General features: G+C 34.6%; 2 protein-coding genes across 2 annotated transcripts; one reads left to right on the top strand and one right to left on the bottom strand.

Moving 5' to 3' along the window:
- The first annotated feature begins 220 nt into the window (after nucleotides 1-220).
- On the top strand, nucleotides 221-4,634 carry LOC106115672 (aldehyde dehydrogenase, cytosolic 1-like). The gene is made up of 11 exons (XM_013309123.1): nucleotides 221-345; nucleotides 1,028-1,132; nucleotides 1,423-1,693; nucleotides 1,773-1,889; nucleotides 2,005-2,192; nucleotides 2,271-2,373; nucleotides 2,784-2,968; nucleotides 3,147-3,311; nucleotides 3,723-3,880; nucleotides 4,319-4,393; nucleotides 4,539-4,634. Exons 1-11 carry the CDS (start codon nucleotides 244-246, stop codon nucleotides 4,606-4,608), a joined length of 1,539 nt encoding a protein of 512 aa, XP_013164577.1. The 5' UTR covers nucleotides 221-243; the 3' UTR covers nucleotides 4,609-4,634.
- A 4,505-nt stretch (nucleotides 4,635-9,139) lies between these two features.
- On the bottom strand, nucleotides 9,140-15,667 carry LOC106115999 (retinal dehydrogenase 1-like). Its single transcript, XM_013309696.1, has 11 exons — nucleotides 15,560-15,667; nucleotides 13,838-13,942; nucleotides 13,156-13,423; nucleotides 12,721-12,837; nucleotides 12,301-12,488; nucleotides 11,098-11,200; nucleotides 10,691-10,875; nucleotides 10,322-10,486; nucleotides 9,926-10,083; nucleotides 9,637-9,711; nucleotides 9,140-9,267 (listed from the first exon to the last, which is right to left on the bottom strand). Exons 1-11 carry the CDS (start codon nucleotides 15,584-15,586, stop codon nucleotides 9,198-9,200), a joined length of 1,461 nt encoding a protein of 486 aa, XP_013165150.1. The 5' UTR covers nucleotides 15,587-15,667; the 3' UTR covers nucleotides 9,140-9,197.
- Nucleotides 15,668-16,624: the final 957 nt, after the last annotated feature.

The following is a 16,624-nucleotide window of genomic DNA, read 5'->3' as shown; positions in this document are numbered from 1 at the left end:
TACTAATTTTAAACAAGTATGAAAAGCAAGAATTACAAATGAAGAAAAATTGTAACATTAAATTGATATTTGCATTAAAAAAACCCTAAAAAATTGGTGAATATTTAATTGTGTTTCATAAAATCACTGATAATTGTTATCGAAATATTTGATAATAAAACTTATATAATAAATTAGAGAAGATTCGTAATACTGTAATCTGATTAGTGTTAAATGGTTATCTAAGATAAACACACATACATAATGTCAGACTTTCGAAAATCGTTGGGTTGTAGTTTTTCGCTTTTAACGAGGTGTTTATCGCGTACCCGTTCAACAATGGCACCGGAGATCAAGTATACAAAGGTTTATATTTTTATCTCTACTTCTTGGACTGCAATTTGAAACATTATTAATAGAGGTGTTTTAACACAGATTTTTAGATAGTCTTAAGCTCGTCGACTGCGTCGGTGGTTCAGTGGTCAAGCACTTGACTTGCAATCTGCAGGTCCTGGGTTCGAATCCCGCCATGTACCAATGTGTTTTTCGATTTCCGATTTACATATGTACATTTATCCGATGTTCTTACGGTGAAAGAAAACATCGTGATGCAACCTGCACGTATCTGAGAAGAAATTCAAAGATATGTGTGAAGTCAACCAACCCGCACTTGGCTAGCGTGGTTGACTATGGCCTAATCACCCTTAACTTAGGGTAGGCTCCGAGCCCCTCGGAGGGGACGTATAGTGAACTGATGATGGCTTAAGCTCGCTACACACCTACAGTTATAACTGAAAGAGTAGACCTGTGCAGTTGAATTGTGCAGTTGAAACTAAAGTGTGTAGCGGGCTTAAATAAATATCTAAAGTAAAAAACATGCGTTTTCTATAATAATTGTTAAGATCCGAACTTTACTAAGCGTGGTTATTTCCTTTGACTAAAAATGCGCTAAATCCCTTATATTCAGTTACTGTGTTCAGCTCCCTAATTTAATCAAGTTATAGATAGTATAATATTACTTAAGTAGTAATTTTTTCCTTGTTTTCAGCTCTTTATCGACAACAAGTGGGTTGACGCTGTCAGCGGCAAGACTTTTGATACGTACAATCCTCACGATGGTTCCGTTATCGCAACGGTGGCTGAGGGTGACGAGGTAATCGAAAACATACATACAAAACAGTATCAAATATTAATAAAAAACTAGCAAAAAGTCTAAACATTGCGCTTGTAGTATTTACGAATAGCAGTTCCAAAAAGGTTTTAATTTTCTACACTTAAAAAGGAGAAACAAAAAATAAGATGGCATAAATTAGGGTAGATCTAATGAAAAGGGCGATGTTATAAGTGGAAAACCAAGTTTGGAAGGTTTAAACACAGCGTAATCTTGGACCAGACAGACAGATGAATTAGTTGGTGGTAAATCTTTCGTTAATTTTATTTTAGGCCGACATCAACTTAGCGGTGGCGGCAGCAAAGCGTGCATTTCATCGCAACTCTGAGTGGAGACTAATGGACGCCGCCCAGCGCTGGGCTATCCTGGACAAGTTCGCCGACCTGGTACAACGAGACACGCAGTATCTGGCTGAATTAGAGTGTTACAATAATGGAATGTTGCTTTCGTCTGCCATTTTGTCGCTTAAGTACAATGTTGTTGAAAATATCCGATACTTAGCCAGTTTAGCTGACAAAATACAGGGTGATACAATTCCTTTGAGTAAGTATTCTAGCCTAAGTATGACTATGTGAAAGTCAAATATCTGACGAGGAAAGTGATTGATTTATTTTTTCTTAAGGTGGAGAAGTCTTCGCGTACACACTGAAGCAACCTATTGGAGTATGTGGCCTTATTCTACCATGGAACGGACCTATCCTTCTATTTATAGTGAAAGTTGTGGCTGCCTTGGCTGCAGGTAAATTACTGATTACTAAGGTATATTAAACACGGCGAAATTATTGTGAAGCAGGTGATATTAATTCTGTCACTGAGTGGGTTTCAGATATTTTTATACAACTGCAATGTGTCAGGTTGTACGGTGGTGGTGAAGCCGGCAGAGCAGACGCCGCTGACTGCACTAGCGCTGGCTGCGTTGCTGCAGGAGGCGGGTTTGCCGGCGGGTGTTGTTAACGTCGTCAACGGTTTCGGAGTCGGCGCCGGCACCACACTCACTCATCACCCTGACGTCGCCAAGATCTCATTCACTGGATCACTTGAAGTAGACGAACTTTATTTATTTTTCAATGCTAGATATATCTTGAATTGAATAGAGCATTAAAACTACTGTATATTTTAGGTTGGAAAGCTGATTCAACAAGCAGCTGGAGCTAACAACCTGAAGCGAGTGACACTCGAGCTCGGCGGCAAGAGTCCTCTGGTTATCATGGACGATGCGGATTGTAAGATAAATGTTTATCTTCTCATGTTGATAGTAGCAATGATAACAATAATCTACCGCATCCAAAGTATCAAATTTCATGCCTATTTCTTTATCAACGCAACCAGTTTTATGAAGAATTTTTCGACTGTACATACACAATTATAACACCAAATTACAACAAATGTGTAAATTTCTACTAATGTTTTCATAATTTAAAAAAAATAATGAATTCTGAAAATCCTTTTGCCATTAGTAACCCTACATTATCAAAACGAAACATAGGCTATATTTATTAGTAGTAATAGTAGTAGAAGGGGCTATGGTTTCCGCAACTCCACATCTAGGGCAGCATATTTTGCGTGGAAGTTTTTTACCAGATTTATTTTATTGCGCGCGGACGGAGTGACAATTTGTTTGTTCTATTTTCAGTAAATGCAGCGATTCCTTACGCTGCGTATTCAATCTTCTCGCATCAGGGCCAAATGTGTATCGCGGCTTCCCGCGTCTACGTACAGTCCGGTGTCTACGACAAGTTTGTGCAGGGAGCCGTCGCTATGGCTAAGAAGAGGGTCATTGGCAACCCTACAGACCCGGCTACCGAACACGGACCTCAAGTTAGTACATGATACCAATATTACTGCTAAAAATCATGTGTCTGAGATGTTTCTACCCCAAAGATTTTTTGAGATCGGAGAGATTTTTATAATAATCCATTTTCACAAATTCGGTCACTAACATTTATCACAACTATAAACCATTTTATGAACAAACATTTTTTTTTTCAATTACCAGATTGACGCTGAAATGTTTAACAAAGTACTGGGTTACATTGAAGCGGGTAAAAAGGAGGGTGCCAAAGTACTAACTGGCGGAAAGAGAGTTGGCAATACTGGCTACTACATCGAACCAACTGTTTTTGTTGACGTTACAGATGATATGAAAATTGCTAAGGAAGAAGTAAGTCCGTTGTTGACGTCATCACCTATTTAACATGATTTTCTTTCAACCTTATTTCGTCTCAGCTTTCGATATCGTCCAGGCCATTGGCCATCAGTAACATAATAAGTCAGGTAACATACTAGTTACGACGCCATAAAGGAAAAGATGCGTAATGTCGATTCTTCAAAATATATTTGAATTAGGGTTCAATCAAAAGCTGGGTTCCGCAGATATTATAAAAAAAACCTTGATTTCACTGGTGCCCTACACTGCACTTATATCCAGGCAGCGATCCAGTCATCGGTGACCGGAGTGGCGTTTAACGTGTTAATTTAAATATTAACATATATCTTTTCCACAAGCTAGAACTAACAAAGATTTTAAATAAGTAGTTTTATCTTGTCTCTAAGAATATGTCAAATATTTCAGATTTTCGGTCCAGTCCAATGCATTCTCAAGTTCGACACACTTGAAGAAGTTATAGAGAGATGTAATAACACCAATTACGGCCTTGCCGCTGGCATCTTTACCAGCAACCTAAACACAGCTCTACAGTTCAGTAAACACGCGGAAGTCGGCAAAGTTTGGTAAGTCCTTCTAGAAATGTCTCTACGATAACCAGTCAGTTTACTATACATCCGAATGCTAATCAAAACTCTAAGCTATAAACAAAACTCCTAAATTCCGAAACATTTCTGGTAAAACAAAATTTCTCTTAACTAAGATGAACAAGAACAAATTGATTAACAACTAGCTGTTGCGCGACTCCGACCGCGCGGAATTAAATAAAAAACTTAACTAGTAGCCTATGCGTTCTGCCAGACTATGTTCTATACGTACACCAATTTTAATCGAAATCGAGTTCAGTCGTTCTGGAGATAACTTCAAACAAACATCCATCCATCTAAACATTCGCATTTATAAGAGTAAGAAAATTGTTATAGGCTGTAGAAATAAATATAAAAGCCGTTTAAATAAATAGATACGGTATGCAACATAGAGTAATAATACAATTTTCTTTTCAGGATAAACACATATTTGATGATGGGACCACAAGCTCCTTCTGGAGGTTGGAAAGATTCATCTATTGGAATAGAAAAGTATGTAAAAAATCATATTTTACTTTTTTGTATTATAAGGTTGCCAATGAGTGGTCACCAATTCTCTACAAGGTGACCGCTGGATAAATATCGGATTAGGGGATGTATACTCGTATAATATTGAATTTACGTTTTTTTATTGCAGTGGTCTTCAAGCTGTCGATGCCTTTTTGGAACAGAAAACTGTGGCTATCAACTTACCAAAGAAGTTTTAAATATTTGTTAATTTTGTTATAATTTTAATTTGTAAATAAAATGTTACTTTAAATTAAAAAAATACACTTTCCATTTAATTTTTTTCTTCGATAATATTTTTAAAATAAGGCGGAATCTATTCAATTAACCTGTGGTTTTCTTGACAAAAATATGATTTTGTTGTGTTTATGTCAGGAAAAGGTTCTTATGAAAGAAAAAATTACAAAATCAGGATCTCGATTAAATTCGGCATGAATATAAAACAAAGTTTTTAAGTTTGTTTTTTAATTCCTCGCGGACAAAGTCTAGGGCAAAAGCTAGTGTATATAATTATGAGAAAAGCTTTTTTATATAAATTATTTTCGATTTTAAGCATATGTTGTACAAGGTTTTGGAAGAAAAAGAATATTAATATAAAGAAGAAGAAAAAGAAGATTATAGGAATAAGAATATAGAACAAGAATGCCAATCTTGGAACAAGAGATTCAATCCATGTGTGATGAAATTTTTAACTTGTGACAGATTAACAAAAACAATCCGGAATACTATTTGTTTACATTTATTTCAAGGCCAGATGATAATATTATCTAGTTGATATGCGGTCCTTTTCATGTTATATTTTTCGGTTAAGTGCGTCCCTGGCACATTGTAGTGTCACCACGTGTAATTACGAACAACAAACATAAAGGTATCGATTATTCCTTCTTTTAACACTTTGAACGCCACGTTAGCCATCAGTGGCTGACACTAGGCTTTCCGTTTAGGCCGCATCAGCCATCGGTGTCTGACACTAGATTTTCTGTTTGGTCGCGTCAACCACCGGTGGCTGACAGCGTGTAACATGAGAACTATATTTTTTTTTACTATTTTGCGTTAAAAATGCAAACTACTTTGTACTGCGATCGGAAACACCGGCCCTTTAATACCGGTGCGTATAAGCGGCGCTTGTGGCCTGAATGGGATTGCCTTAGAAATACGCGTGGCGCTCAACGTGTTAACGGAATAGATAAGTTATTTTAATTAACAACACATCTGTTGTTTTTTTCTGCTGATAATACAACTAATGAATATTTCTTGTTTATGTCGTTGCATAAACATTATTCATCACGGGAATTCATATCAAATTGATTTAAAAGCTGTGTAAGTAACTTATTGGACTTGTATCAAGTTCTTCAACCGAAACATGTACTTTTAGACAATACTAGCTGTCGCCCGCGACTGCGTCCGCGTGGTTATATAAAAAAACTTAACTATTAAAACTTAATTAGTGTAGTCTATGTGTTCTTTCAGACTATGTTCTATAAGTATGCCTAATTTAATCGAGATCCGTTCAGAAGTTCTAGACATATCTTCAAACACCCATTCATCCATCCACATCACATCCATCTAAACATTCGCATTTATAATATTAGTAAGTTAAATAAAAAGCATCTCTTCAAGGCATAAATTCGAAATAAAAATGAATAAATAGTATCCCATATCCTTCTCCTGGCTCTAAGCTACCTCCTCACCAATTTTCAGCCACATCGGTAAAGCCGTTCTTGAGTTATAAATAGTGTAACTAACACGACTTTCTTTTATATATAAGATTAGTAAGATCCTTTGGCGCGAATGGCGCGTTTTCGTTTCAAAGTCAAGTGTCAGATTGATTAGTGAGGAGACATAAACGTTGAAATTTTAAGGCTAGTGTTGCGCCGATACACCGGCACAGTGTCGAATTTTCTTCCAAACACATACATGAGAATGAACTTTATGGATAATACGTCATCGTGTGCATGAAAATATACTACTCCTTATATTATATAATAGATAAATCTTTCAACTAGCTATTGCCGATTTCATACGCGGGGAATTTAAACTCAGTAACCTATGTGTTCTTCCAGACTGTGTTCTACATATATGTTCAACGAGATCTACATATGTAGCCGTTCTAGAGATAACTTCTAACAAACATCCATCCATCCAAACATTCACATTTCTAATGTTAATGAGACTAAGATTAGAAAGAAGAAATAAACATTCGAATTGGTGAAAATCGATTAACTTATTCTAAACTGATATATAAACACGGCTAAACACTCACGTATATTCGTCCGGTGGCGGCACCGACTAGTTTCGAGCCCATCGGGGGCCCTTCATCAGGATGAGTGGTACTGGTATTATTTCGCGGACGCTGCTCGTCAGTGAGCGACGTGAGCGTATATACGTGAGTGTTTAGCCTTGTTTATATATCAATTTAGTATAATGTCTCACGAAAGTTTGAATAATTTAACTTATTATAACTTTAAGAAGTCTGATGTCACATTTTGTCTATTTTGATTGTTTTTATTATTGAATTAATAAAATTGGTATCTATTCGGGGTGAAATTTATTGAATTTAGGAACAAAAGGCAGAATTTGTCGGTTCAGTTGCAAATTTCCAATTTAAGCTTTTAGGGTACTTCGTTGAACCGAAAAGGTGTGATTTCATTAAGAATTGCGCACTAAAGAAATACTTATAGGTACGAAATACTAAGTACTAGGTTCTAGTTTTAAAGGAGAAGCGAATTTTCAAACTTATCTATTTCACTATTTATTTATTTTTTCAACATAAAAATGTCAAAACTATTTTCACTTACTATAGCAGGACCTCTTTAACGGTTACATTTGAGATCCATCATTTTTAGTTTTGCAGTCAGATGATCTGCTTAAAAACGTAGAAGAAATCTACTCGGGCTTCAAACGTGGCTTGAATGAAACCTTTCGTTAGAAATGACAAAGTTTTTCGTTAAATTTTTTCTAACCTCCTTAGTGTTTAAAAAGAATAAGATTTCATTAAAGCAATACAACATAACATATCATACTGTAAATTCGAATGTTTGGATAGATGGATGGATGTTTGAAGGTTGCTGCATAGATCTTGCTGAGATTTGGCATATGTAGAACATAGTCTACAAAACCACGAAGTTTTTTTTAATCCGCGCGGACGGAGTCGTAGGCGATAGCTAGTAATACCATAATGTTTTAAATTAACGTATTATAAGTTAATTTCATACATTATACTATTTTTATCCCAAAGGACTGTCGAGTAATTACATGATAGTCCATCTCCAGTAGACAAGATAATTGGCATTGATTTTCGAAGCGTACCGTTGTTCACTGAATCATAATTAGCAATTACTTAATTCGTACTTTTGTAAGACTTATTCTGACACTAGATTAATAGCAATTCAATTTTTAAAAAAAAACCTTGCTTCTTTTTAACTTAACCATGAGTTTTCGAGACCATAGTATCCGTTTATAACATATTTTTATCTCAATTTTCTCTAATATCATGACAGGGATGACGGTATGTTTTATACAGAGATTTTGGTGTCATAAACCAACGACGACTGTTCTAAAAGCTAAGGTGATCTAAAAGAAAAAAAACTATAATAGTTTCGAAGCCTACAACGCAGACAAAAAATCAAATCTTTCCTCTTTACGTAATCCTTACATTATGGTTCATTTCCTTTCCCTCAGTTATTAATTTTATTTAAATCAAAATGATTATTATTTTGAACTAATGTTAAATCAACTTTTTAATTTGAATAATTTATTTATCATAATTGTCAGTTGGCAATTAAAATAAATGAAAAGCTTAAAAAGATTTATTAATAAACAAGCGGCCAATTTTACGTTTCATGAGTAACTCAATTTTATTGAGTTAAGCCATTGGATTGTCGAATAATTAAATTTTGATCTTGCTTCTGTGAAATATTTACTCGGTGAATATTTTTTTATCTTGGTAGCAATAAAACGAATTACCTCAATAACGTAGAATATCAATTTTAAAGCTATGGTAGAGAAAGAACGAAGAAAGTATAATTGGCTTCGAAAACCAGACGTTGGCAGAATCTTCCGTGGACTAAGACGGTAACAATGCCATAAGTAAAAAAAAATGAATGGATTAGGTGAAAGAGGATATACTTACGTAAGAAAAGAATAAATCCAGATATATCGCCTAATAGAGAAGTATGGAAGGAAAAGTTCTGGCTGATGATAATATAATGTGATGAATATGTACAAATAAAATATTACGTTCGAAAAAATAAAAAAATAACAGTTTGTATTTACGTTTTCCATTTGGATGTATCGACTTCTATTGTTAAAACCTACATGAAGAAGTAGTTTTCACTCTGTCTTTATTAGGGAAATAGACAAGGATGACTCTATATACAGTTGTTTCTATAATGAAATCCATGTTACACAATATTTGGTTTTATAAAAGAGGTAGGAGTAATGATAATTTTAATAACACATCTGCACGTGTTAACAAAGAATTAATTGTTAAGTTCAGACTAGTAAGTAAATAATCCGATTCAATTGTAAATTTAAATTGGAAAATATTCATTACAAGCTTCAGGAAATTAAAAGGTAGTTACACACTTTTCAACTATTACTTTGATGTTTTTACGCATCACTGCAGTAGGTCTATGGCCTTATGGCCTTTTAAATAAAATTAATTTAAATAATAAGTCCAGTTTTATGTAATAATTTCGTTTAATCCAGACATATATTATGATTTATATAATTAAAATCTGATAAAACGTAACAGATAATTAAACTTAATCATAAGAGATGCAATAATTTAAAATTTCTTCGGCAGGTTTATGGTAACAGTCTTCACTTCCAAGTAAGCGTCCACGCAGTGTAGACCACTGAAAAAATTATCAATATTAGATTCAGACCGTCGGTAGCTCAGGGGTCAAGCACTTGACTTGCAATCTGCAGGTCCTGGGTTCGAATCCTGCCATGTACCAATGTGCTTTTCGATTTCCGATTTACATATGTACATTTATCCGACGTTCTTACGGTGAAGGAAAACATCATGATGCAACCTGCACATATCTGAGAAGTAATTCAAAGATGGCCAGCGTGGTTGACTATGGCCTAATCACCCTTAACATAGGGTAGGCTCCGATCCCCTCCGTGGGGACGTATAGTGAGCTGATGATGAATGGATGAAAATTATATTTAGGGTATAATGACCGAATATTTTGGCCATAAACTAAATTTATAACACTCACTTTTCCCTTCCGAGACCTGAATCCTTGAAACCACCGAAGACAGCCTGGGGACCGCTAGCCAAGTAAGTGTTAACCCTGGAAAATTTATACACTTGGTAAAATTTGATTTGTAGATAAACTGATGTAAATTGCTAACAGGATCAGTGACGAATATTTTTTTTTTCGTTCGATCGTTATATCGTTCGTGTATTAACAATCGTAGCTGATTACTTAAAGTGACTTCGTTTTTTCTACACAATTGTAGATTTGTACTACCAATATTATTAGAAATTAAGTTGAAACTTCTTACCATACAACTCCTGCTTCAGCGTGTTTGCTGAACTGTAGAGCTGTATTTAAGTTGGTTGTGAAGATACCCGCAGAAAGACCATAGTTGGTGGCATTAGCTCTGTCGATGACCTCTTCAAGTGTGTCGAACTTAAGGATACTTTGTACGGGTCCGAAGATCTGTTATAAAAATTACGATAAGTGTGAAATAGAAAATACAAATATACCAATCAGGACAAGATCTCATTTGGATCGTCTCAATTTAACTGGTTTCGGAGCTCGTTCAAATGGAAAAGAATTTAGGTTATATTGTCCACCTTTCTTCTATTTATTTACGCCTGTATCAAATTTAGAAGACTCAAGTAATTTATAATTTGAATGAAACCTACATAAAATACTTTTGTTAGTTAATAGTTACCTCTTCCTTGGCGATGGTCATATCATCAGTGACATCTGCAAAGACTGTCGGCTCGATGTAGAAACCTGAGTTGCCAATGCGCTTGCCTCCTGTCATCAGCTTTGCTCCCTCCTTCTTACCCTTCTCAATATATCCAAGCACTTTGTTCATCATCTCTCCATCAATCTGTGCAATACGAACGACATAAAACTTTGTTAGTAGGAATCTCATCTATCTCATTCCCTAAATAAACGTGATTCGGAGTTGCGGATCTAAATTTTGATATGTATTGGAATCAATTAAGTTTTATGGAGTATAATTTACTTTTTTGTTTGAATAAGTAAGCGGCTTTTTTTAAATTTATATAATCTTTAGGATTTGGGATCTTACCTGAGGTCCTTGTTGTGTAGCGGGGTCATTAGGATTTCCAACTGTCCTCTGCTTAGCGAATTCGACAGCACCCTGAACGAATTTATCATAGATGTCTGACTGGACGTAGAGACGAGACGCGGCAACGCATATTTGTCCTTGATGAGTGAAGACACCAAACGCAGCGTAAGGAATAGCGATATTCACTGCAAAGAAATAAATATATTTCAAAATAACGTAAGCGATAGACGTTCCTAGACATATAATTGGCGTTTTTGAAGAAGTGGGGTATAAAACCTAGACCACACGGCATGATCAATTTAAAGGACTAAGGTCTTTAAATGATAGTTTTCTTTGTAGTTTCATAGGGGCAGTTACAGTCTGACTGGTTTATTGTTTTTAAGCTTTAGAATGAAAGAGTATCTCACAGTCTGCGTCGTTCATGATGATGAGGGGACTCTTGCCGCCAAGCTCGAGTGTGACGCGCTTTAGGTTGGTGGCGCCCGCGGCTTGCTGGATTAGCTTGCCTACCTTGCAAAATACAATTAAAAATTTATAACATGTTCCTTGTTGTTAGGTAGCGGAGAGATTACCTTGATTCTTAGAGAATAATTAGTAGAAAAGTTATAATTTCACAAACAACTACGTAACAGGTTAAGCTTTCTTGGGAACATTGTGACAAGTTACCGTATTACGGAATGTGTAGACTGATACTTGAAGTATTCAGTAAGACCAAGCTTAGTTAGACTTTACAAGTAATGTATAACTAGAAATTTAAAAGAAAATTAATTAGTAGCTTTTGTATTCTTCCAGTTGTCCATCTATGTCAAATTTCAGCGAAATCCATGCAGCTGTTCTATAGATACCCTCTAACGAACATCCATCCATCGATACAAATATTTGATTATATTAATAATAAGTAAGATTAAGTAGTATTTAAATCTCACATTTCTCAATTGACAGTTTTTCTTTTATATAATAATTATGTGGCAATACACATAAATAATACAGACGAGTTGATGATATGCTTCTTCTTTTTGAAGTATATTAAAACACGCTTCCTAAATCGCTGGCATTATAATTATTTTTGGAGATAAAACATAGCTTCAAACGTTAAATAATGACTTAATTGTGTTTCTTGAACGAGTTGATTTTAGTTCAAAGTACAAATATGACAAAAACAAAATTGTAATCACGTAGTCACGCAATGTTGCGATAAAATTATCAAGCAAAATCGATAACGATGCTTGTTTTAGGCAGAGTTATTTGAATCTTGATGCTTTAAAAAGACATTTTAAATTTGTCGTAACTTCACATGTTACTTATATTATAAATGCGAATGTTTGTTAGAAAATATACCCAACACGACTGAACGTATCTCAGGAATCGTCAGATCGTCCGGAAGAACTGAAACACTACAATTTTTTGTTTAATTCTGCGCGGACAGAGTCGCAAACGACAGCTAGTATGAAATATCACAAGGCCGACTCGAGCCAAACACGGACTCACGATGAGTCATCATTTAGCGGTGTTTATTAAACTGAAACGTGTGATGACAATCATAAAAATTGTTACGGATGTACATACTCTACTACTCTTCTTAAAGATAAACGCGCTTTGTGCTTACTTACTTCCATAGATCCAGTGAATGAGATTTTAGCGACATCTCGGTGGTGGGTGAGCGCTGTGCCGGCTCCGACACCAAAGCCATTGACGATATTAACAACACCCGCCGGTACGCCGGCCTCCTGCAATAGCGCGGCCAACGCGAGTGCAGTCAGCGGTGTCTGCTCCGCGGGTTTCACAACCACCGTGCAACCTGACATATTGTAGTTGCAAGAAATTTAATCCTCCGCCACCTCCAGTGCAACAAGTACAAACAACGATACCAAAAAAAATTTGAACACTGAACGCTCTTTATCATGAGACAAATTGTTCAATCAATGAGATACAAAAATTCAAGATTAACGTCGCAAAGAGTCCAAAGAAATAAGTTTATTAACAGGATAGAAAAATAACAAATTATGCTGAATTAGATATAAAAAGCTTACCAGCAGCAAGGGCAGTGACGACTTTGTTGATGAACATCAACATAGGTACGTTCCATGGCAAAATTAGTCCGCACACGCCTACGGGTTGCTTCAGAGTGTAGGAGAACACTTCGCCACCTGCATACGGAAATACAAATAAAGTTACATACTTATCTTTTGTATATTTTGTAGCATAGCAAGAATTTCCAAAACAACTCTGATTAATGAGCCATAACATACTGATTATGGAAATGTAACGATGATAATCTGAATCTCTGTAATTAGTTCATCACTTAGTCCATCATCACATTCATATTATTGAACTATTATAACAAATTGCACAATATTGTGCTATCGAACTTATCATATGCTATATCGATCTAACGACAAATTCCAGGTAAAGTAAACAAATGAATAATGACTAAGTAAAGCGTACATTGAAACAATAATACTCACTTAAGGGAATAGTGTCGCCTTGAATTTTGTCAGCCAAACTGGCTAAGTAACGGATTGACTGTACGCCGGATTGAGTAATATTTTTTGAGAAGGACAGCACAGCTCCATTGTTATAGGATTCTAGTTCAGCGAGGTACTCAACGTCGCGTTGCACCAGGTCTGCGAATTTGTACAGTATGGCACCGCGCTGCGCCGCGTCTAGCAGCCGCCATTCAGAGTTACGGTGGAAGGCACGTTTTGCCGCCGCTACAGCTAGGTTGATGTCAGCCTGCAAGAAATGACCATAAATCGTAATATTACCCAACGAATATGATACAAATCAAGCTATTTACATCTTTTATTAGTCAGATCTGTTAGCCTCCACACATGTACCAATTGTTGCAAAGGCACTCGGAGAGACCAGAAAAGTTCGTTTTAAAAGGTGCCCTAGCGTTTGATGTCTCTTCTCTATTCCCTTATCACCCTTTTATTGGATTTGTTAGATGCCAATTCAGTTCATAAATATGTCCCCACCGAAGCTTATAGCCTACCCAAGATGACTAGTGTTCATGGATTTCACAAATTTCTATCTTTCAATCTCTTCGCAGCATATGGAGGTTGCATCGCAATTTTTTCCTCCACCGTAAGTTCGTCGAATAAATGTACACATGGAAATCCTACAAATATATGAAAATAATATTACCTCATCACCCTCAGCCACTTTAGCGATAACGGAGCCGTCATGAGGGCTGTAGGTATCGAAAGTTTTGCCACTGACGGCGTCCACCCACTGGTTGTCGATGAACAGCTGTAAATTAAAATACATGTATTATTATCGTTCAAATAAAGAATCATTGCCTTATTAAAATAAGTGGGTTATTCTGCCATGTAACATGTAAAAAAACATACATCAAGAATGAAAGGGATGACATATCGTTATCTTTTTCATTTTACTTGTCAAACCATAGACTACAAAGATACGTTAATACATGTTGCACGATATTAGGAGTACTTATATTTACTTATTTGCTTCTCCTATAATCGTACTTGCATTCTAGTGTAGCAACAGATTTTACATAAATTACGTTTTGATTTAGTGACCTTTGATCAGCTTATTCGCTTTTTTTCAATCTAGTTAACTGTTCTATTTTATTTGTGTTCGTTACCTTTAGTTCGAAATGCTTCCATGGTGGGATTTGAAACCGATTTCTCATAGCGTATTGTTACATTATATATTATATTATATATATATATATTACATTGTCAGAGTAATTAACCGATCTAAATACCCTAAAGTTTTAACTCAAATTTCGATCAGTATTATTATTGACAAGAGTTATCAACTAATTTATCGAAGGAAGAAAAACAAAGATACGAGAAAGAGTTATCATTCATATTTATAATCAAAAAGTGGCTTATGATAATCTTAACGTTGTTATGCACATCCAAATGAATGGTTCTTTGAAAACGATTCCATTTACTGGGGATTTGTTTCGAAAAAAATGTAATGAATAATTTGTTATTTGTCTTGACATATGCAAAACATATTTCCGCTTCATTAATCCGATACTGGTGAGAAAATAACCGATTTGTTGGAAAGCGTAGGTCAAATTTATAGAGAAACGCAAAAAAATATATAATATATATCTTATAATTTTAGTAAAATTGGAGTCAAAATCGGGCCAGGGCAGTCGAAGATTAAATTAAAAAAAAAAAATTAAATTTGTTCTTCGTTTAATACGGACGTTTGCTACGAACGAACGATACGAACAGACACACATACAGGCAAACATTTTAGTATTTGAATTTTATAAATAACGCAAATACATCATCGTCGCGAAATATGATTTTTCTTTTTCTTTGTAATCAAAGTGATTTTTTTTATTGTAAAGATTATTGGTGTACTGTTTTTTGGTCAGATAACTTCATTTTAAATATATTACAAAAAAAATATTACAGAGGTTAGGGAGATTTATTTTAAACAATAGGACTAAACAACACGAAGCTTTTTTGAGAATTATTTTAATTTTATGTTGATTATTTCATTTAATTGTAAAAAATAAGTCTTTTTTACGTAGATAATTAACAAAAAAATCGTATATATATTAATTTTGAAAACTTTTAGCTGACAATATTAATTGGATTGATAAGATTTAACGCATAAACTAATTAATACATCTCTTAGCTGTTATTTCTCATCGATTAAATTACGATATATTAATGTTTTTCGGACCATGCGAGTTAATCGTGAATACGAACATAATTACGCGATCGTCACATTTGAAAAATGTTATCACATATTATCATCCAATTGTATTTTTAATCATTTTTCGATTTTCAAAACACTTTATGTAATAGAAAAAACACTATTAAAATTAATGTAAAATCGATAACTAATTTAACTAATTCTTTTAAATAAACCTACCTTTGTATATTTAATTTGCGGTGCCATTTTTTTTGATTGCACGTCTTGAAAAACAGAAATCGTACCTTCGATACGAAAAACGACTCCGCGGTTATATAGCGTTCGTTTATCTAAGATTTCTTAGAGTCACGCTGATAAACGCAAGTCATGGTTTTTATGAGTGTTCTAACATTTCTATACACTAAAAATAATTTTGATGACGTTATAATTTCGTTCTTAAGCGCATAGTAATAACGATTTTTATAATCGAAGCGAGTAGAAAGTCCAAAATAATATATATTATTAAAAAAAAATGGAAAGGAAATTGCAATATTGTACACTTTTCGTATCATGTAAAACGCATAATTTTGAGGTCTGAGTACCTGCAAGTTGCTCCATATTTCTGGATCCTACGTATTTCCTATCCGAAGATTTTCTTGTATCATCTGCCGTCGCTAGCTTTGCAAATGACCTACCCATTGCCTATTTGGTGTACTGACGTAGAACACTGAGTCTAATTTTGGCTTCCGACGCTTCGTTTTTTCTAACAATAAGTCTGTTTTAATGGTTGCTTCGAATGAAATTGTTAAAAAACAACACACAACAACAACAATAAAGAAAAATAAAAAAAATCTATGGATTCCTCCCTTTGTAAAAAAATTGTTAAACAAACTTTTTAAGTTTAATATTAAGTATGTTTTTTAATACGTTAAAAGCATAAGAGGATACATAGAGACGATTTCAAAAGGATCTCGAAAACTTTATTACGTAAATAATTCCCTACTTCGTTTTTCTTTGCCTTAGAAAAATAATTTACGAAATAAATACATATCAACATGAAATTGGATTTCACAGAACAATACTTAACTCAATGTAGGGCTTTGATACTTTACATAATGCTATCACGTCTCAAAAACACGTTTCTTTTGTGTTCACAACCAAATCTCTTATTAGGGTAATCGAATTAATTTAGGTTTGTTAAATTTTGTTTTTTCATTGTACATTTTTGTTAACAATGAAGGTTTTAATGGTTTAAAAGGTTATTATTTTCATAATACATATGTACACTATTTGCAAATGACACTA

The sequence above is a fragment of the Papilio xuthus genome, unplaced genomic scaffold (genome assembly GCF_000836235.2).
Source record: "Papilio xuthus unplaced genomic scaffold, Pxut_1.1 DF827777.1, whole genome shotgun sequence".
In the NCBI taxonomy this organism is placed as follows: domain Eukaryota; kingdom Metazoa; phylum Arthropoda; class Insecta; order Lepidoptera; family Papilionidae; genus Papilio; species Papilio xuthus.
This window is presented reverse-complemented; position numbering and strand designations above follow the sequence as displayed.